This window comes from Bufo gargarizans, chromosome 2 (genome assembly GCF_014858855.1).
Source record: "Bufo gargarizans isolate SCDJY-AF-19 chromosome 2, ASM1485885v1, whole genome shotgun sequence".
NCBI lineage: Eukaryota > Metazoa > Chordata > Amphibia > Anura > Bufonidae > Bufo > Bufo gargarizans.
This window is the reverse complement of record NC_058081.1, coordinates 679,300,500-679,323,194: the sequence shown is the minus strand read 5'-3', so window position 1 is coordinate 679,323,194 and position 22,695 is coordinate 679,300,500. Positions and strand designations below refer to the sequence as shown.

Here is a 22,695-nt window from a genome sequence, read left to right as displayed (position 1 = left end):
TGCAAATGTTATCCCATGGAGGTTGCTATACCTCTGTGGGACACTATTTTTGCATAGAATACCACATGGATGTAAATTTTTTCCAGTTGAAGTCAAATCGAGAATGAACAAGTATCCACAGATCTGCATGTAACCTCCGTATGAGTAACCTTCTGCTATCCCTAAACCACAGGTGCATGGAAGGAAAAAACGGCTAATCGACACCTTTGGGAGAATTTTTTTATTACTGTATTCTACATATCTTGGGATCAAAATATATATTTTTTAATTGATCTTCCTTTAAAAAAAAAAAAATATAATAGTTTGCCTTCGCCATCCTTCAGGTTGACTGCAACTGCGGAGCGTTGCTTCTCCTTCTCTCTGGACTCCCTCAGAGAGCTGCAGCCAAATCCGTACTTCTCCGACTGCCCATAAATAGTGATAACGTGATAAGACTTTAATGGGTGAATTTCAAGACCTCAGGGCAGTGCTCGGACGGAATTCAGGGAGGAGAAGAAACAGTCTGCAGATACAGTGAAACTGAAGACAAACTGGCGAAAATTCATCATCAACACCAACTGAAAGTTTTTTTTAGCCCACGATAAATAGCATGCAATAATAAATAAAAAAAATGGCCCCAAAGGTGTCCATGGCCTTTCGCCAAAGGCCATATTTACAAGTGCATAGGATTTCCTGAAAAGATTGTGTCATTTATTGATATGACAGTAGTGACACACACCATTCTGTCACGTGATAATCGGGCCAGGTCACAGCTACACAATGCCAGACGGCTGGTTAAGAATGAAGAGAAGGCTCAGTTCTGCTGACTAAGCCCCTGCCGAAAGGAGAAACAGTTCATTAGTTGTCAGTGAGCAGTACGAGTAATATCCTGAACGATGTCCAAGCGGAGACGGGTTAGAAATAGGATTGGACGAGGATTATATGGCAGCACTGCTACTTTAATCCAGAACATGAAGTTACTAATAAATACAATTCTACAACACAACAAGAGCGGGGTGTCCCAGAACAGATGTAACTTCTACGTTTTATTAGTAAGGACGACAAGGAGCGAGTTTCACTTTACATCCTGAACCAATGACAAAAATAGCAACAAAAATAAATAAAAAATTATGTGCAACTTCTGAAAAGGTCTGGCAAACAAAGCTTCTTATCAAATATCAAACCACAGATGAAACTAACTGGTACACCAGGTCTGAGAATTACTGGGAGAGAGAATGCAGATTATGGGTGACTATGTTGGTCTACAAAGGTGTAGGAAGATCCCGGGTAGTCACCTGCCTGCTGCTCCTCCTGTTGCTATGTAACTGCTTAATCTCATTCAGAAGCTGCCAAGTAAGGGCTCTTTCACACTTGCGTTGTCCGGATCCGGCATAGAGTTCCGTCGTTGGGGCTCTATGCTGGAAGAATCCTGATCAGGATTATCCTAATGCATTCTGAATGGAGAGAAATCCGTTCAGGATGCATCAGGATGTCTTCAGTTCAGGACCGGAATGTTTTTTGGCCGAAGAAAATACTGCAGCATGCTGCGCTTTTTGCTCCGGCCCAAAAAACTGAAGACTTGCTGCAAGGCCAGATCCGGAATGAATGCCCATTGAAAGGCATTGATCCGGATCCGGCCTTAAGCTAAACGTCGTTTCGGCGCATTGCCGGATACGACGTTTAGCGTCCCGGCAGCCATGGTAACCACTCTAAAAAAGCTAAAGTCCTGGCAGCCATGGTAAAGTGTAGCGGGGAGCGGGGGAGCAGTATACTTACCATCCGTGCGGCTCCTGGGGCGCTCCAGAGTGACGTCAGGGCGCCCCAGGCGCATGGATGACGTGATCACATGGCACGTCATCCATGCGCATGGGGCGCTCTGACGTCACTCTGGAGCGCCCCGGGAGCCGCATGGACTGTAAGTATACCGCTCCCCACTACTACTATGGCAACCAGGACTTTAATAGCGTCCTGGGTGCCATAGTAACACTGAAAGCATTTTGAAGACGGATCCGTCTTCAAATGCTTTCAGTACACTTGCGTTTTTCCGGATCCGGCGTGTAATTCCGTCAAGTGGAGTACACGCCGGATCCGGACAACGCAAGTGTGAAAGAGGCCTAAGCACAGTGCTTGTGAAGTTGTAGACATCAAGAACATGTCTGCTCTTGGCAAATGCATGGTTCAGACTGCTCAGCTATACAGAGTAGAGGTTGGACTGCAGAATACAGGCTGTTGTAAAGCAAGCTGAGCCTGTACAAGGATGTATGACACAGTCTACAGATGGGAGTCTCTTCTTTTTGGCTGAGCCTCATTTACATATTTTTTTTCCCATTTCCCGATGCCTGTCTGTATACACCTGCTGGTTCTCTTCATTGAGAACCAGTACCCATCTATGGCATCTCGTCCAGTAACCTTCTCGGTACTGATGAGGGGTAAGAACCCCTAAACAGCTGCGTACAGATGGCAGTCTCTTACTTTTGGATGACTCTCTGGTTTGACTGATATGAGGAAGTTTTCTCTGTGTTGGAGGAGAGTCAATTTACATCCTTTATTTCCCATGGATCATTTCCGGAGGTCAGTCTCCATACACCCGCTGGGTCTCTTCTCAGGGAACCAGTACCAGCACCCAGAGCTGCATCCAAGGCATCTCTCCCGGCCAACCAGTACCTTGCTCTTCCGTGGTGAGGATGGCCCTTCTTTTGGAGAAGTCCCTGGTCTGGCTGGTATGAAGTAGATTTCTTCATTTGCATACAGAGAAGCAAGAAATATATTCCAATCCTAAAAGGTTTTTTTTTTCCTAAAAGGCTGATGCTGATAAAAATCCATTTATTGAGGATTGCTACTCGAGCAGTTCCATATTTTCAAAACGGATGTTTTGACTTGAGATATTTATGTTGCATCTTAGGGATGCATGGTCGATGGCGGGTCCCACCACTACGTTTACTGAACCCAGCAGGACCCATCCGCAAAGGGGAAGAGGTGGGTGAAGTTGGCTACACTCGATATTATAGTCTATGGGGAGTTATGAAAACCGCAGTGTGTTCCCCAATAGGGTCTATCATTGGAGTATCCCTTTAATGGCTTATACCCTCACTTTTTACTGGTTTTATTAAGTACAATCTTTTTTTTTTCTTTTGCATCTATAAATAATTTCTATGTATTCGCATCATATCACAATATATCCAGTACCAGTGCCGGACCAGGGTGCCTAAAGCCTGTATTACACTGGCAAATTTTCTGCCAGATGATCACTAGCGAGTGTTCGTAGTAACGTTTGTTAGCGATCATCTGGCTGTCTAGTACTGCCACCGATTACCCGATGAACGAGCAAACGTTCGTTCATTGGCAAATTGTGATTTATTTTCAGCATGCTGGAAGATCACAATTTGCCACCGGCAGATTGCGCTGTCCAATCACAATCTGCTGCCGGCAAACAACTAGACAGCATGGGGACGAGCGATGGCATAACGATCATTCTCCCCTATACTGAGGAGGAGAGCGCTGCATGTAATAGAAGTGGTCTCCTCCGCTAGCGAGCAGGTGGGAGGGAACGCTTCCTTCCCAACAATCGCCTGCATGATCGCTAGGTCTAATACAGCCCTAAGGCCCACCAGTACAATTCCAGGGACCTACCATACAGCTACATGCAAATACTACCTTCTTATACAGCAGCAGGCAGCAATGAGATACTCAAGATGATTGATTATGGGGTCAATAACTTCGGGAAGTTATGGATAGACGATACTCGTGGACTGCTTCTGTACCTAGAAGCGGTCTTAGTCACCCGATTCCTCTATAATAATAAATTGGGTAGCTTGTTAAATAATCTACCCTGTTTTTATATGGATATAGGCTGGCTGATATGTTGTGCTGGGGGCCCACCTGTTCCACTGTGGGCCAGTCCGAGCCTGTCCAGCACACAGAACCTATCAGAACTGGACAAAATTCCAGTCCGGTCTTGTACCAGTTCAATGCTCTCAAGTTTAGAAGGAAAAAAAATTGCAAGTCTATAAATGAAAGTCATCAGAATGCGCCCCCCCCCCACTAAGGTCAATGGGATAAGAGAATTACAACTGCTCGCCTGTTCTACCGCAAACCGTATAAACTGTAGCAGAGCTGTAAGAGAGATCTGAGAGGAGTTGAGCTGTTCCAGGAGCCTTTCCTCCTCCGCTTTGTACTGGAGGATACAGGATCCCAAGTTACGATATAAGATAAACATATATAACCAGCCGAAGAAAGAAAATGAGCGAGTTTGTAGCAACTGGCAGGAACTACTCAGAAAGAAAAGGAAATTGTTCCTTCACTTTGACGGCTGTTGATCTAGTGCACACGTGGGAAAGGTAGTGATATCATGATGGATCTGTTCTTTGTCAGCCTGAGCGCACCCTGGAAGCAACGTGAATGGGTCAGAGCGTGCTGCTTAACCCCTTCCTTCCAAAGCATTCCACATGACACTGCACGCTACACTGGCAAGTGTAGCATCAGGACTTACCTGGCTGCAGTAACCTAAGCTCCAGCACGCTGGGTGGCTGTGGAGCTCCTAATGCTATGCAAGTGGTGACCTCAGACCTCATTCTTGCCATTTAAGGGGGGGGGGGGGGGGGGGGCAGCTACATGTACTGATGTAAATGTCGGTTCCAGGTGTTGATGCAGAAAAATAAAACCATTCAAACAAAAGGAACTAAACCGCAGAGCCCATATCTACTCGATGGAGTGGGAAATTCGTGGGAAACGCCAAACAAACAGCAATTAGATCGGTTAAAGGCAATCATGCCGCGCTTGAAAAGAAATTACAGAGCGTTTTTGTTCATCTATTTATTGGAATATTTTCTGCACAACATTGAAGGGATTGTCCCGGATTAGAAAACCATGGCCGCTTTCTTCTAAAAAAAAAACAGCACCACACCCATCCATGTGGTATTGCCGCTCGGTGCCATTGGTGAAAATGGGGCAGAGCTGCAATACCGCACTCAGCCTGTGGATATTGGTCGCCCTGTTTTTGCAAGAAAGCAGCTATGTTTTTCAAATCCAGGACAATCCCTTTAATGGGATTTTCAGCGTTGCATCAACATCCTTTAGACTAAAAGCACTCGATCAGGATTGCGTGCAGAAAATCCACACCATAGGTGATGTACATTGTATTCTATGAGAGTTTGAAATTCTCATGCACACAATGCAGATTTTTTTCTGCGCGGATTTTAAAATCCGCAGCATGTCAATTTATTTTATTTTTTTTCTGCCCGGATTTTCTCTAATCACTTCAATTGGGACAGTAAAATCCACATTAGGGCTGTAGAAAACGATTATTTTAGTAATAGAGTATTCTAATTTCTATTGATTATTTTTTACGATTAATCGAGTAATCTAATAAGAAAAATTGAATTAATAGACTGTTTTCCTTTATAAAAACTCATCAGCGATCAGCTCAAGTGCATCAGTTCCCCCAGTGCCATCAGCTCCAGTATCCCCCAGTGCCATGAGCCTAGGGCTGCAGTAAACAAATATTTTTGTAATCGAGTATTCTATCGATTATATTTCTCGATTCATCGAGTAATCTAATAAGAAAAAGCTACTTAAAATAACGTACGTAATTAGGCATGTATAAAGTTATTGGTTTGAAGGGGTTAATGGAAGCACCTTGGCATGTATAAAGTTATTGGTTTGAAGGGGTTAATGGAAGCACCTTGGCATGTATAAAGTTATTGGTTTGGAGGGGTTAATGGAAGCACCTTGGCATTAGGCATGTATAAAGTTATTGGTTTGAAGGGGTTAATAACTTTATACATGCCTAATGCCAAGGTGCTTCCATTAACCCCTCCAAACCCAATGGGCATGTATAAAGTTATTGGTTTGAAGAGGTTAATGAAAGCACCTTGGAGGTGCCTTCATTAACCCCTCTCTAAACCAATAACTTTATACATGCCAAGGTGGTGTCTGCAGCCTCCATTAACCACTCTCTCTCCATCTGCCTCCCCCCAGCCTCTGATCTGCCTGCCCCCAGCCTCTGATCTGCACCCTCTGGTAACGCAAACCCCCCCCCCCTTCCCTCCCCAGTATTAATCATTGGTGGCAGTGGCCACAGGGTCCCCCTCCTCCCCCCCATCATTGGTGGCAGTGTCAGTTCCGATCGGAGCCCGAGCAGTGTAATGCTGGGGCTCCGATCGGTTACCATGGCAGCCAGGAGTCACGCTACTGAAGTCCTGGCTGCCATGGTATGTTAGTGAGCAGAGAGCAGCGCATTATACTCACGTGCGCTGTGGCTGCCGGTCGCTCCTTCTCATAGGTCTGTGCGGCGCATTGCTAATGCTGTAAACATTAGCAATCCGCCGCACAGACAGAAGGAGCGACCGGCGGCCACAGCGCACGCGAGTATAATGCGCTGCTCTCTGCTCACTAACATACCATGGCAGCCAGGACTTCAGTAGCGTGACTCCTGGCTGCCATGGTAACCGATCAGAGCCCCCGCATTACACTGCTGGGGTTCCGATCGGAACTGCAAACTGCCACCAATGATGGGGGGGGGGGGGGACCCTGTGGGATATGGCCGGCACATTCATTGGTGGCGCAGTGGCCACAGTCCCTCCCCTCCTCCTCATTGGTGTTCAGTGGCAGTCGCGCACAGTGGGGAGGGAGGGACTCCCTCCTCCCCCCTCCTCCCTCCGCTGTGCCGGCCGGCTCAGTCCTGCCTCTCTGGCCTCCGGAGGACACGGAAGCGGTGAGTGAGACGCTTAATTTCACTCCCACTCCATGATCATGTGATGTAACGATTACTCGATGCAGGGAAACTGCATCGATGAATTTTTTGACTCGATTTAATCAAGTTATTCGAATAATCGTTTCAGCCCTACTCAGCCCCCCCACTCCAGTGCCTTCACTTCCACTCCCCCAGTGTCATCAACTCCTTTCCCCCAGTGCCTTCAACCCCTCCATGCCATCCATTGCCATGTCCCCCTGTCCCCCAGTGCCATCAGATCAGCCCCTCCATGTCCCCCACTCCCGTCAGATCAGCCCCTCCATGTCCCCCACTCCCGTCAGATCAGCCCCTCCATGTCCCCCACTCCCGTCAGATCAGCCCCTCCATGTCCCCCACTCCCATCAGATCAGCCCCTCCATGTCCCCCACTCCCATCAGATCAGCCCCTCCATGTCCCCCACTCCCATCTGCCCCTCCATGTCATCCATTGCCGGCTGTCCCCCTTCAGTGCCATGTCCCCAGCGCCAGTGAAATAAAATACTTACCTTTCTTGTAGGGGCGTCGCTCCACAGCTCCTTCCTATTCTTCTCCACGCGCTGCACTGGATCCTGACGTCGCACAGCATCAGGTCATAGTACGCGCTTACATGCACTATGACCTGACGATGTGTCAGGATCCAGTGCAGCGCGGTACGGGCCGGCAGGTGACCACGAAGCGGTAAGTAATAGCAAGCTCTTCACTCCAGCTCCGTGGTCACATGACACAAACGAATCCTCGATGCAAAAAATTTGCATCAAGGATTTTTTTGCGTCGAATTACTTGATTCAATCGAGAAATCGTTTCAGCCCTAATCCACATGTGGATAATCCTCACCAAATCAGCATCAAATCCGCGCCAATTAATGTGGATTGACCACACGGATTTCCATGCGAACACCTGCAGATTTCAGTGCGGATTGTCCGTTGCATTTACCCTAAAAATAATCATTGATGAAGGTCGCTGTATTTCTGTAATGTATTTCTTTTATCCTTATTGCTCCTATCTCCCGTTCTGGGCTGTGGTCACATGACCATGTCCGTGCAGCTCTTTCTTATTTCCTGTGATGTTATGTCCATGGGCGGGGCAGTGATAGGGTAGTGTCTATGTAACTACCTGTGTGGGAGGAGCTATAAACTAGCTGGACGTTGTTAGGGGCGGTGCTGAAGCTGTGACACAGGAAGGAGAAGTGCATCATGGGTTTGGTTGGATAAAGCAACAGGAAGTGCGACATACAGGATGGAAAGAAAATAGGGATTGGTCTATATGGTAAAAATGGGTCGGGAGAGTTCACATTGAAAAAAAACCATGGGGAAAAGGTAAACTATTATGAAGCATATCTGCGGTAATCCCCCAAAACCTTTTTACGTGCTGGTATCACATGCAATATACAATAATTGCAGGAATAATAATGACATTTTCGCACAGTTATCTATGGATAAGATGCTAGAATTAAATCTACTAGCCAACCATCCCAGCATCCATAGTGTAAGAGTTCAGACAGCTAGTTGATGAACCAGTAGAACGTTCTGGTTCCATCGACAGCCCGTATTCTCAGCGTTGGGCTCGGCACCACAACATCTTGTGCTTGTTATGGTGCTCGGCTCACTCCTAGATGGCTGACATGGCTGAATAAGCAAACAATTTACATATAAGGAAAAAGCTTCTGCATATTTTCCTCGCTAGAATTATGGAGGCAATAACTAAAATGGCATTTTATGAGTAGCTAAAAATAAAAAATTGAAACCCATTCTCTATAAAGCAGTTCACAGAAAACTTGCATTTGCCGTAATGTGAAATAAATGGAATCCAGCTATTTGTGTCAATTTGGGAAAACATGAACTGAATTGTGAGCTAGCGGGGCATCTGTTAAGTGTAGGCATTTTGTGGATGCTTTTTATTTATTTTTTTCCAGTGTAAATGCAACCATTTGACTTCAGACTTACAGGAGTAGTCCATTTTGTAACTACAGGTATTTCCAGCATGCCGGTTTCAGTCAGTAGAATTCAATGTCCCCATATTATAGATTTAACATCCAGACCGCCACGGCTCTAATCTAAGCTCCACACAACACCCATGGTGGACCGGGTCTCTTAGGGTAGGCCGTCAATGTGTGATATTTTCACACGTCCAGACATGAGACTGTGCCTAGTGGCCAATTCATTGGTGGTCGTGAATCTTTAAGATAATCAGAAAAACCCTTTAAAATAGTGGGCAAAATATATAGCAAACTGCCTGGATATTTTCAATATCAATATAGATGATTTTAATATCAATAAGCTGGAATTGTTCTATAATTCCTATCGTAAGCAGTTGCTATAGTAACCATTCCCAGAGGGGTAGCTGGTGCACTTACCTATTCAATTACAAAAAAAAAAATATATATCACCTGAATTAGCTATTTATTTCCCTCAGGTCTCACTGCTTGGCTGCTTTTTAGCTCAGCTCCATCAGGGCAGAGCTGTGATCTGTGACTACAGTTTAACTACAGTGCCTACAGGGAGTCTGCGGTAGTTTGAGACATGCCTCCTCTCTCATTATTGGTCCAGAATGCTGCTCTGTCCCTCCCCCTGCAGCTCTGCCCCCTCAGACTGGCTGCTGTGTATAAACCAGAAATTTAGGGGGTAATTTATCAATCTGGCGTATTTCAGGCGCAGATGACAGTGCAATGGTTAGTTGCACCGCTATCTGAGGCTTTTCCCCGCTCACGCCAGGTCTAAAATTGTAGGCGTGACGTGGAAGGGGGCAGGCCCGTCTCATTCATCATTTTCTACGCCTGTTTTAGGTGAAGAGGATGGTCTAAACGTAAGACAATAAAAGCACACAGAGCTATGGGGACTGGATATTGCGGATGTGCTAGCGGCCATCTAGCAACCCATGTCCTCAGCTCTATACACAAAATCCCGGTGACAGGTTCCCTTTAATCTTTCCTGGTAAGTTTTATCCTGCAATCCATGTAACAGAGAATACAGCGTATAAATCTGGAGAATGTATTTAAGCAATTAAAGTGCAATTGACAATTCACTTCTGCCACCGATTAAATTCCTATCCACAAAACCAAGGGTCTTGTGATGTAGAAGATTGCACCTCATCTTGGCTTTCTTTCTCAAACATGGAGCAAAGTCATCATCGGCAAGAACCAAAGTATCATCATTGACTATGAAGTGGATCTTGACCAGAGGAGCAACTACAAAGAAAGTAGGTAAAATACAGGATTCTAGGGGATTAGCAACGTATCAAACAGTAATTTTCCATGAAAATAAAAACAATTATAGCAGCAGATTTTTTTTAGTTAAAGGAGGAAAAATATTCTACAGCTTTCAAACCAGCACCTGATTCTGAATACTTTTGTAATTGCATGTAATTTAAAATTATAGCCTCTAAGTTATTCAATGAAATCTGTCGGTTTAGCGCCACCTGCCGTTTTCTCTTTTTTCTAATTTCTTGTCCAGCTAACTGAGATGGAAGCATGCTCCGTTCCATCCTTCAACTGCCACCAGTTGCAGTAGAAAGGACACACCCCATAAACTGACAGCCTGACATAAATCCAGCAGAACAATTGGAGCAATGATTGGGGAGATCTCTGGATCCATGTAAGGTGCAGGGCTGGTTCTAGCTTTGCTAGAAAGTGGTCGCCCTGTATTAGATTACGTATGAATTACATTTTTCACATTAGTCATGGGATAACCCCTGTAACATTTAGTTTTGGGCCACCTTCCTTTTGGTTCTACCCTTACAAGTTATATGTATTTCTATGACCATCTAATAATGCAGAATGTATGATATTCTAGCACCCACTAGGCCCCGCTGACGTACATATGCAGACTGCTTATAGTTAATAAAAATGTACAGATTAAAAAATAAAAAGTTGCAATAACTAAGGAAAGGTGAAGAAAAACCTCACAGGGAAGTGAAAAATCGCTGCGTGGCGGCTGTTCTCTTATCAGGAGTGTCCTCACATTAAAACTGCATAAACAGAAGTTGATTTGGAAATGGTCGGGGATCTCCAAGATAGACGCGCTGATCATTTAAGGTCAGGAGCAGAAGAAAATCCCTGTTTTCAAGCTCTGAAGTACAGGAAGCAAATGTTAAAACAATTAAGCCGGAATGAATTAGTCAGGTAGAGGAGCAACGTCATTAGGACTTCCTGGATCTCTCCAATGAAGCATAATCGCGGTAGAAAACAAACAGAGCGGCTTTCAGGGGGCTCCTAGAAATGGAAAATGAATTTTTTTTTTTTCTGGCGTGGAGTTACATATATTTCTTGGGAAATAACCAAAAAAAAAAAGTTTCCATTTCAGTGTAATAAACGGTAATGGAGAATTCAAATGGAGATAAAATTACGTCAACACGAGGCCCACATTTTAAAGGCTACGGACACCTTTGGAGTAAACTTCTTAATTTATTTTTTACAGTACATGCATTTGAGGCTATTAAACACTTACTGCAATATGTTTCTATTAAAAACATTTACCTTCTACAGCCGCTATATTTCACACTGTATAGAAGCTGCAGAAAGCTGTGATAAATCCATTAGGCTGACAGCTTGTTCTCTGACAACCTTCTGACCTCTGCTGAACGCTCTTCTGGGCTGATTAAGGCTGGGTTCAGACCTGAGCGTTTTACAGAGCGTTCCTACGCGCTGTAAAACGCTCAACAGGCAAGAACCAATGATTCCCTATGAGAATGGTTCTCACCTGAGCGTTTTACAGCGCGTACGATCGCACTGTAAAACGCCCGACGCCCCAAGAAGTACATGAGCTTCTTTGGGGCGTCTTGTCGCGCGTTCCCGTACATAGACTTCCGAGAACGCGCGACAATGGGCGTTCGCTTGTCTCTGTATGCGCGATTGCAAACGCCCGTACAATCGCGCATACAGAGCGCTCCATCGCGAACGCTCAGGTGTGAACCCAGCGTTATGCTTAAATCAAGATTGAACTTGGGCAGGATTCAGCTTATTAGAGGGTTCAGCATCAGTCAGACTGGAGTTGGGTGACATCACAGAATAGTTTTCTGCAGCTGCTATATAGTGTGAATACTGCAGATGTACAGTCGTGGCCAAAAGTTTTGAGAATTACATAAATATTGGAAATTGGAGAAAGTTGCTGCTTAAGTTTTTGCTCCAGAATGTTATGAAGAGTGATCAGATGAATTGCATAGTCCTTCTTTGCCATGAAAATTAACTTAATCCCAAAAAAAACCTTTCCACTGCATTTCATTGCTGTCATTAAAGGACCTGCTGAGATCATTTCAGTAATTGTCTTGTTAACTCAGGTGAGAATGTTGACGAGCACAAGGCTGGAGATCATTATGTCAGGCTGATTGGGTTAAAATGGCAGACTTGACCTGTTAAACGGAGGGTGATGCTTGAAATCATTGTTCTTCCATTGTTAACCATGGTAACCTGCAAAGAAACGCGTGCAGCCATCGATGCGTTGCATAAAAATGGCTTCACAGGCAAGGATATTGTGGCTACTAAGATTGCACCTCAATCAACAATTTATAGGATCATCAAGAACTTCAAGGAAAGAGGTTCAATTCTTGTTAAGAAGGATTCAGGGCGTCCAAGAAAGTCCAGCAAGCGCCAGGATCGCCTCCTAAAGAGGATTCAGCTGCGGGATCGGAGTGCCACCAGTGCAGAGCTTGTTCAGGAATGACAGCAGACAGGTGTGAGCGCATCTGCATGGACAGTGAGGCGAAGACTTTTGGAAGATGGCTTGGTGTCAAGAAGGGCAGCAAAGAAGCCACTTCTCTCCCAAAAAAAAAAAATCAGGGACAGATTGATCTTCTGCAGAAAATATGGTGAATGGACTGCTGAGGACTGGGGCAAAGTCATATTCTCCGATGAAGCCTCTTTCCGATTGTTTGGGGCATCAGGAAAAAGGCTTGTCCGGAGAACAAAAGGTGAGCGCTACCATCAGTCCTGTGTCATGCCAACAGTAAAGCATCCTGAGACCATTCATGTGTGGGGTTGCTTCTCATCCAAGGGAGTGGGCTCACTCACAATTTTGCCCAAAAACACAGCCATGAATAAAGAATGGTACCAAAACACCCTCCAACAGCAACTTCTTCCAACAATCCAACAACAGTTTGGTGAAGAACAATGCATTTTCCAGCACGATGGAGCTCCGTGCCATAAGGCAAAAGTGATAACTAAGTGGCTCAGGGACCAAAACGTTGACATTTTGGGTCCATGGCCTGGAAACTCCCCAGATGTTAATCCCATTGAGAACTTGTGGTCAATCCTCAAGAGCCGGGTGGACAAACAAAAACCCACTAATTCTGACAAACTCCAAGAAGTGATTATGAAAGAATGGGGTGCTATCAGTCAGGAATTGGCCCAGAAGTTGATTGAGAGCATGCCCAGTCGAATTGCAGAGGTCCTGAAAAAGAAGGACCAACACTGCAAATACTGACTCTTTGCATAAATGTCATGTAATTGTCGATAAAAGCCTTTGAAACATATGAAGTGCGTGTAATTATATTTCACTAAATCACAGAAACAACTGAAACAAAGATCTAAAAGCAAACTAATATTTGTGTCATTCTCAAAACTTTTGGCCACGACTGTAGAAGCCCAAAAGGTGTAAAAGATTTTTCCAATAAAAACCTATAACAAAAATGTTTAGAAGCCCAAATATGCATAAAAAAAAAAAAAAAATAGCCATAGATCCACAAAGCCTTTCAAGGGGCCTATCCTCAGGATCGGTGGAGGCCCAACATCCCACCGATCAGCTGTTCTGCAGCATTTCTGTTTTGTGTAGTGGATGGAGCTGATTATTGCAGCCCTGCTCCCATTCACATCTCTGTGGGGTGTTGGACCTCCGCCAATCAGATATTGGCGGCCTATGCCCAGGATAGGTGATGAACATATATGGACCGTAAAACCCCTTTAAGGATGCATTTGGGACGCTTCTGCCAAAACTTTCTGGTAGTTTTGACAGCAAGGATGGCACAGTGCTGCAGGAAACCTGAGAACATCAATGGACCCCGTTAAAATTAATGTGGGCATCCATTTTATACAGAGGCCACAACTGTGCAAAGACCCTAAGGTCTTACGGCTTCAACTGTGAAAGCCATGGTGCCTGCAGGGTGTGATCCTAATCCATCAAGATTATAGCCAATAATCAATGCAATTAAGCTAGGCCTCACACATACCATTGTATAATGTATCTTTGGCCCTATGTGTCCTCTGCTTTCATACAGAGGTTGCATTTTATAAGGGGGTCCCAACCCCTGCCGTATTTCGGAGGTATTCTCTTAGAGTACGTTTCTGTAAGGTGGCACTATAGGCCACATGCACAGTGCCCACGAGTCTGTAATACACAGGCACTGTAGGGAATCAGTATGTTTTTGTACAGGCTCCATGCATATGGCATTACCGTGTTCAGGGGGTATTATGCAATTTCCAGCATCAGCAAGGCATGCAGAGTTTGGAATCTGACCTGAGCCTTCACACCGGAGATACCCACACAACCAATTTGGTGGCATTATGAAATCTAACAGCATGCGGCATCCTTGGCGGCTGACTGGTAAGCCCAGGTGTTGCTTTCGCACAGAGGCCCGGGAGAAAAGCTGAATGCTGAAAAGCAAAATGCTGCTAAAGAACGCCGTGCTCGTCACCAGTGGTGCCGTACACAACCCAGACAATTTTAATTTCTCTGTATTGGTGGAAGAGAGAAGGTGGAACTGAACCGTCACTGTGATTGTGGTCATATGGCATATTAAACAAAATAAAAAAAGTTGTGTTTTTTTTTTTGTTTTTTTTTTTCCTATGCGCACCTTGGAAAGACTTCAGGACTGAGATCTAGATTATCTTTTCCTAGAGAGAAGGAAAAAGTGCAGCTCTATATAGGGTGGCAGATGCACTGCATGAAGAGTCACTACATTCTCTGAGCATCCGATTACAGTGCTAGCCAATGCCAGACCTGGACATGCCTGGCAAATTCCTGGGATTAAAATGTGTGAAATGTGAAATATCTAAATAGTAAGACAAACTACACTGTCTGTACACGAGGAAGCCAATATTCCCAGTGCAGTCTTATCTGAAAGAGAAATCCACTTCCAAGGATAATGCCCAATAAGTTTACATGACAGCAAGAGCTGTGCTATACTGCACGATGCTGAGGTGGTGCAAGCAACGATAGATAACAACACATCCATCGGCGCTCGTTTACACTAGCCTGACTACACAGGCCGATGCAAACTGAACTAAAGGAGAGTCATTCCTCCCTCCTTAAAGGGACACTGACAGGCCCAAAAAGCATATTTAGGGGTATATATGACAGTATAGGCCTTATAAAGGGTATTAGAATCATCTCAGTATCCCCCCTGTCCACCTCATAAATACAGTAATCTGAAGTTTTATAACCTGCTTTCCTGGTGTTCAATCTGCCCAAAGGGCGGAGCTTCATATCAACTTGCGCCCAGCCAGCCTCGCCACAACTGCCGTTTGAAGCGCCACCCAGCTCATCAATATTCACTGAGCTGGGCGGCTACTCTGAAGCGCTGTACTAGTGTCCCCGGCCATCTTCAGCGCATGCGCCCGGCACCCTCACTGGCCGGGATCGCATTGCGCGCCTGCTTTATGCGCATGCGCCCGGCACCCTCACTGGCCTGGATCGCATTGCGCGTCTGCTTTATGCGCATGCGCCGGGCACAGCAGCGCCCCGCATGCGCATAAAGCAGACACGCAATGCGATCCCGGCCAGTGAGGGTGCCGGGCGCATGCGCTGAAGATGGCCGGGGACACTAGTACAGCGCTTCAGAGTAGCCGCCCAGCTCAGTGAATATTGATGAGCTGGGCGGCGCTTCAAACGGCAGTTGTGGCAAGGCTGGCTGGGCGCAAATTGATATGAAGCACCGCCCCTTGGGCAGATTGAACACCAGGAAAGCAGGTTATAAAACTTATTTTTACTGTATTTATGAGGTGGGCAGGGGGGATACTTAGATGATTCTAATACCCTTTATAAGACCTATACTGTCATATATACCCCTAAATATGCTTTTTGGGCCTGTCAGTGTCCCTTTAAGTTCTGTTGATTATCGGCAGCACATCCCTGATTACACATGGAGATGCAATGCCAATAATCAGGTATCTTTCATACTGATAAAAGATGCCCATCAGCCAACAATTCGAGCCAATCGGCTCTCGATTATATGGACTTATTAATGGGAATGAGCATTCCTATAAAAGCTTGCTCCTGACAATTGTGCGGCGTAATAGGCCCATGTGTTCATACACTCAGCAGATCCCAATAGTAGGCACTGAATGAACAAGATCGCACTTACCGAATATCTCTCCGTTTTTGGCATATTCTGTGACAAGATAAAGCATGTTTTTGGTTTCCATAACCTACCACAGAAAATGAAAAAAATGTGTTTGAAAATTGTATTTTTTTCTTTAGAATCATAATATTTGCATCACTCTCTATATTCAATCACTTGCATGCTCTACACCTCAAAAGCACCTCCACAATTCGGCCGCACTCTTAGGCCTCTTTCACACAACCGTTTTTTTTTCTGCTTACAGGCCGTTTTTTGCGTTCCGTATATGGAACCATTCATTTCAATGGTTCCGCAAAAAAAAAACACGGAGTGTACTCCGTATGCATTCCGTTTCCGTATTTCCGTTCCGTTGAAATATAGAACATGTCCTACTATTGCCCGCAAATCACGTTCCGTGGCTCCATTCAAGTCAATGGGTCCGCAAAAAAACACAAAAATGTAACACATACGGAAATGCATCCGTGTGTCTTCCGTATCAGTTATGTTTTTGTGGAACCATCTATTAAAATTTTATGCCCAGCCCAATTTTTTCTATGTAATTACTGCATACTGTATATGCCATACAGAAATACGGAAAAACAGAACAGAAACTGAAACAAAAAAATGGAACAACGGTTCCATGAAAAACGGACCGCAGAACACTGAAAAAGCCATACGGTCGTGTGAAAGAGGCCTTACTCGGCAGTGTGCCACTTGGCAAAGCTTAAAGGGTTTCTACCACTTGCTTCTGACACATTTGGTTTTCAGACACTAGCGATCCGCTAGTGTCTGATGTACCATACAAGCTAATTATTATATTAATCCGTTCGGCCGTTTGGTTAAAAAAAAGGACTTTTATATTTATGCAAATGAGCCTCTAGGTGCTATGCAGGCGTTTTTCCAGCACCTAGAGGCTCCGTCTACCTTGCTAAACTGCCGCCCAGCTCCTCGCTCCAGCACGCCCATCTTCAACTCAAATCGATCCTCCCCCTGCTTCTGCCTTCCGAAATCTCGCGCCTGCGCCGTTCGTCGCGGCATTCGGAGGCATTCGGCGCAGGCGCAGTCAATGTCTGATCGCTCCGTGCTCAGACATTTCCACTGCTCCTGGGCGTGCTGGAGCGAGGAGCTGGGCGGCAGTTTAGCAAGGTAGACGGAGCCTCTAGGTGCTGGAAAAACGGCCGCATAGCACCTAGAGGCTCATTTGCATAAATATAAAAGTGCTTTTTTTTTAACCAAACGGCCGAACGGATTAATATAATAATTAGCTTGTATGGTACATCAGACACTAGCGGATCGCTAGTGTCTGAAAACCAAATGTGTCAGAAGCAAGTGGTAGAAACCCTTTAAGTATTTTGCTGCAAATTGGGGTGGTTTTAGCCAAGAACAGATGAACCACATGGGGACAGATTTACTAATCCTAAAGATGGTGTAGATTTACCCAGACAGATTAGACCTGCACAAGATGTGGTGCAGGGAGAGACCCTTTTGTACGTAAAATTTGAGGCATAATATTGGTACAAGAAGTCGCATCTAAGGCGACACCCTGTCTTCTGATTGGTGGAGATGACGGGTGTCGGACCCCCACCAATCAGATATTGATGACGTATCTTGAGGCTAGGCCATCAATATCAAAATCCTAGAGCACAGTGGTGCGGGTTTACAAACAAAATTTCCACACTGATTTTCATGTGTTTCCACTCCAAAATCAGTGTTACTTGCGGATTTTGGTGTGGTTTTCCCCTAAAGATCCACAGAAACAACATGTTGCAGATTTCTAAATCCGCACGGCAGGTTAATTTCTGCACGGGAAAATATACAAGGCCGAACTGGATGGACAGATGTCTTTTTTCGGCCTTATAAACTATGTTACTATGTTACAAATCTCATTCACATTGCCGGTACTGTATTAGGGCTCATGCCGACAAACGTAAGGGCTCTGTGCCTGTGCTGCGGTCTGCAACGCACGGGCAACGGGCGCGTGCACTCCATGCTGCGGATGTGCATTTACTTAAATGGGTACGCGATCCGCATGATACGGCAAAAGAGATCTTATCTTTTGCGGCGCAGAGGCACAAACTCGAAAGCCCATGGAAGTGTTTCGGCGTGTTTCTGCAAGCTTCTGATCCGTGCTTCATCTTTTACCGTATCTTGCGGATCGCGGACCCATTAAAGTCAATGGGTCCGCATCCGCAGCACGGAGTGCCCAGAGCCCTTAAGTTCGTGTGCATGAGCCCTTACACTGTGGGTTGCATGAGCCCTTAACGCAACGTACACTGTATGCTCACCTGATAAAGCTTGATAATGTGGGGATGATCCAGCATCTTCATGATTTGTACTTCTCTGTAGATTTTTTCCAAGTTTACAGCATCCAGCTGAGACTTGTCAATAATCTTTATTGCCACCTGTAGAGTCAACAGAATACGGAGCATTAGCCAGCGGACAAGACTCACGCTTAATTTAATTCTAACAGCATTACTAAATGGATCTGCCAATAACGCCCTCAAATGACTCTTCTCTTTCATTTGCACAAGCCATCTCTGCCGAACAGTGCTGCGAAAAAGGACCTGCCCCCTCTGCTTTTGCACATCGGTGACACTTGAATGTTTCAGAACGTCAAACTACATTTCATATTAGACAAGGATAAAAGTTACACCCGTGAAAAGAATTAGCGCTTACAATTCTGCTGATGCAAGGCCACATAGCGAGCGCTCACCTCCCCCGGAGCGCTAGAAGGAAGGGGCGGGAGCTGGGCTCTGAAGAGGAAGTGCTAACAACGCCCGATCCTGAGCATGTGCCAATGCTTTGCGTTTCAAAAGCAGAGCGTAAGCGCCCAGAGTGTGGGCCCAAAATTGAGCGTAATATTACTTAATACAATGAAACCAGAATACGGGTGTGGCTGGGCAAAATCGTAATTATTTTCAAAATAAAAGGACATCACATATACGATTTCTTTTGGATAATTTTTTTTTCTGCCAAATTTTTATTTCTATAGAATTCTAGTTTTTAGGGACACCATTTTGGAGTACAAACAACGTATTGATTGACTAAGTTTTTTGGCATGTGGTAATGGAAACAAAAAAGTTACCCCACTATTTTTCGCACTTTAAATTTTACGACGCTCACCGAGCATCATAATTCGCGTGGTACTTTTATTGTATGGGTCAGTACGTTTCCAGTGGTGCCAAGTAAGTATAGTTTTATTTGGTTTTTACTACTTTTGCACTATAGCATGCCTCGGGGTGAGGCGATCGCCTCAGGCAGCATTAGGTGTGTGTGTGTGGGGGGGGGGGGGGGAAGGGGTAGCGGAAAGACCTTGGGCATTGAGTGCTTTCATTGAGGAAGAGATCATCTCTGCATATTCAACTGTATTGCTATATTAACCAGTATGTTTTGTAGCACTATATACAGCGGTCCCTCAAGTTACAATATTCCTTGGTTCCAGGACGAACATTGTATGATGAAACCATTTTAAGTTGAGTAATCGGTTCCAAAGCCCCAAAATGTCAAAGATAAGAGAAAATGAAGATTAAAGAAAAATAAGCAGATAACTAAGGCTACTTTCACACTAGCGTTCGATCGGATCCGTTCTGAACGGATCCGATCATATTAATGCAGACGGAGGCTCCGTTCAGTACGGATCCGTCTGCATTAATAACTTAGAAAAAATTCTAAGTGTGAAAGTAGCCTGAGCGGATCCGTTCAGACTTTCAATGTAAAGTCAATGGGGGACAGATCCGCTTGAAGATTGAGCCATATAGTGACATCTTCAAGCGGATCCGTTCCCATTGACTTACATTACAAGTCTAAACGGATCCGCTCGCCTCCGCACGGCCAGGCGGACAGCTGAACGCTGCAAGCAGCGTTCAGCTGTCCGCCTGTCCGTGCGGAGGCGAGCGGAGCGGAGGCTGAACGCCGCCAGACTGATGCAGTCTGAGCGGATCCGCTCCATTCAGGCTGCATCAGGGCTGGACGGAGGCGTTCGGGTCCGCTCATGAGCTCCTTCAAACGGAGCTCACGAACGGACCTATGAACGCTAGTGTGAAAGTAGCCTAAGACAGATAAAACAAGTCCTTACATATAACAGTCAGGATTATCTGCTAACTAGCAACTAATACGGCTATTCTACCAGAGAAGTGGCCTTGATGGGTTGGATCCGAGTCTGAGGCATTGTATGTTGAGTCTGGTTTCAATGTACGGTTGCCCAGAAAAGAACAAAGAACATTGTATGTTGAAAATATTGTATCCTGAGGCCATTGTATCTTGAGGGAACACATGTATAATGTTTTCCAAGCATGCCTTTAACAATAAGGTCTCATTCAGACGGTCGTATGCTGTCCGCAAAAATGCTGATCTGTTTTTTTTGCGGATAGTTTAGCTTTTCAGCTTTTTTTTTTTTTTTTTTCTTTTGCTGACCCATAGACTTTAATGGGGCCATGACCTGATTTTCACTGACAAGTATAGGACATGTTTCATTTGTTTTGATAAGCTGTGCAATGGAAGAAGGCCCCATAGAAGTAAATGGGACAGCATCTAATTCGCAAAAAAACGGATCCGCATTTTTGCTGACAGCATACGGCCGTCTGAATGAGCCCTAAAGCAGTCATTTCAGTTAGCGCCTCAGGCAGAGGAAGACTGGATGCACCGCTGGTTCCATCCATCTAAATGGGGCCTGAAGAAAACCATATTGAGATGTACAGAAGATTTTCAGTTGCAAAATTTCAGCAACAAAAATCTGCCACCTATCACTATAACCTATGAGGAGTCATATAGGCTAAAATCAGTTTGGAACTTGGAAAGTCTTATTTAGAGCACCCTAGCTTAGTAATATTTTAGAAGTGAACAGCGCCCCACACCTGTGTGTATGGTCTCATACACATAAGACTCCACTGCCTCCTCTAGTGGTTTGACATACACAATGTTGACCGACCTCGCTGTAGGTGAGCCTCACAATGCTACACAACCTCCTACAGCTACACCCCAGCCTTTACAGTCCCCTATAACAGGTAACGAGAACCTCCTCCAGCTGTATGTGAACTCGCTGAGCATGGCAAGAGCCTGGGTTGCTACGCACATTCACCATGAATAAAGCTGCTGACATTTCATGATTCAAGCTCTCTCAGAATTATATTCATCTCCTCCGGGATGCAGCGACAGCTGGCAGGGAAGCAGAGGGATTGCGACAGACAGCCCAATTACTCCCGCACCCTACAGGATTCCTCCAGGACACACTTTTTATCCCTAGCGAGTTTCTTTTAACCTTTCGTTGACATAAAAACGAGTCTCAATCTGACATACTGGAGAACATTGACCATCATCATCTAAAGTCAGTGTTTTCCAGAGGTCACTGAACGCAAAGAAACAGAAGAATAACCAGACAACTGAGAAATAACACGCTTATAAACCCGGCATAATATAGTGTATCATAAAAATGTCTTAAAAGGTCCTCACAGAGGACTACATTGGAATGGAGTACCCGTCACGCCATCTTGACAAGAACACTTCACTTGTCTTGCTGTATGAATAAAGAACAACTCCTGGGCACAGAAAATGTAATCACATGCCTAGTGATGGAGATTGCTTTAATACAGCAAGGATTACCCTATGGCTAAAGGACAACAGTCCTGACTTTCGGGACCACAAAGCTTATAAATCTCCTATCTCATAGTTTGGGTCTTTGAAAAAGCTGACTGTCAATCTGGTTGCCCAATTACTTATATCGAACATCTGCTGAAGACCAACCAAACCTTGTGATCTCAACTATTGTGTCAGCAAAGCCCCCACTATCCTATGTCAGCGATTAAAATACATCAACTGTTGGATGTCCATGGACAACCATGTTATAGATAAGCTGTTCCTCTACTCTCCTGTAGTTCTACTGAACAGAACTTATATGGATATCTACAGTGAACTAGTAGAACTATGGTTAGTCTGGGTGTAACACAGATGATGAAATGTGACCACACCATGGCCACCTGAAGTTGGCCTTGGAGAATGGCAGGTTTCTTAAAAGGGTTGCACAAGAATGGGGAAGACGGGAATTTGGCAACCTCCTCCTCCCCCAGTTTGGCTGAAAGCTTACTTGCCAGCTCCTGGCACTGGCTCCCCGCTCCTTCTCCTCCTCCAGGCTTGGGCTGCTCTGCTGGGCTCCCTCGCTGTACATGTCTGCAGGCAATTGCTGGCAGTGGAGGTGTCCAGCTCCCCTTACTTCACGAGTCTGACACATAGTAACAAGACTCAAGGGGATCCAGTCTCTGCCGCGGCCACTGATTGGCTGCAGCAATATCAAACCGGATGTTGACATCGAGGGTGCCCAGAGGAGAAGGCCTGGCCTGAAGGAGAGGGGAGCAAGCACTGGGAAGTAGGCAAGTAAGCTTCCATTTACAGGTCTGGCCAAGTGTGGTGGGGGGTGGGGGCAAACTCCCCACCACCATTGTTGCATAACCCCTTTCAAGGCCTTATCCAACTAAAAATATTTTTCACCTGTCCACAGGATAAGTGATAAATGTAGGATCATTGGGACCGCCACTGATCACTAGACGTGGTGGAAAGTTCCCCAAGAGTCTGAATGGAGCAGTGGTCACGCGGACACTCATCCACTCCATCCAATGTCTATGGAACTGACCGAATACAGCGCCTGGCTGTTCACGTCCAGTCACTAGATTACACAGCAAACGAAGAACTCATAGGAAGAGAAAGGTTATACGTAACAGTATATTCAAATTC

General features: G+C 45.2%; 1 protein-coding gene across 1 annotated transcript in view; it reads right to left on the bottom strand.

The window, feature by feature from the left end:
- Positions 1 to 22,132, bottom strand: part of SIK2 (salt inducible kinase 2) — a 108,401-nt gene extending 86,269 nt beyond the window's left edge. The window contains exons 1-3 of the mRNA XM_044277667.1: positions 22,052 to 22,132; positions 18,258 to 18,374; positions 15,997 to 16,060 (exon numbers count right to left, since the gene is read on the bottom strand). Of these exons, the coding sequence (XP_044133602.1) occupies positions 15,997 to 16,060; positions 18,258 to 18,374; positions 22,052 to 22,132 (262 nt within the window). The remainder of the gene's footprint in view (positions 1 to 15,996; positions 16,061 to 18,257; positions 18,375 to 22,051) is intronic.
- Positions 22,133 to 22,695: the final 563 nt, after the last annotated feature.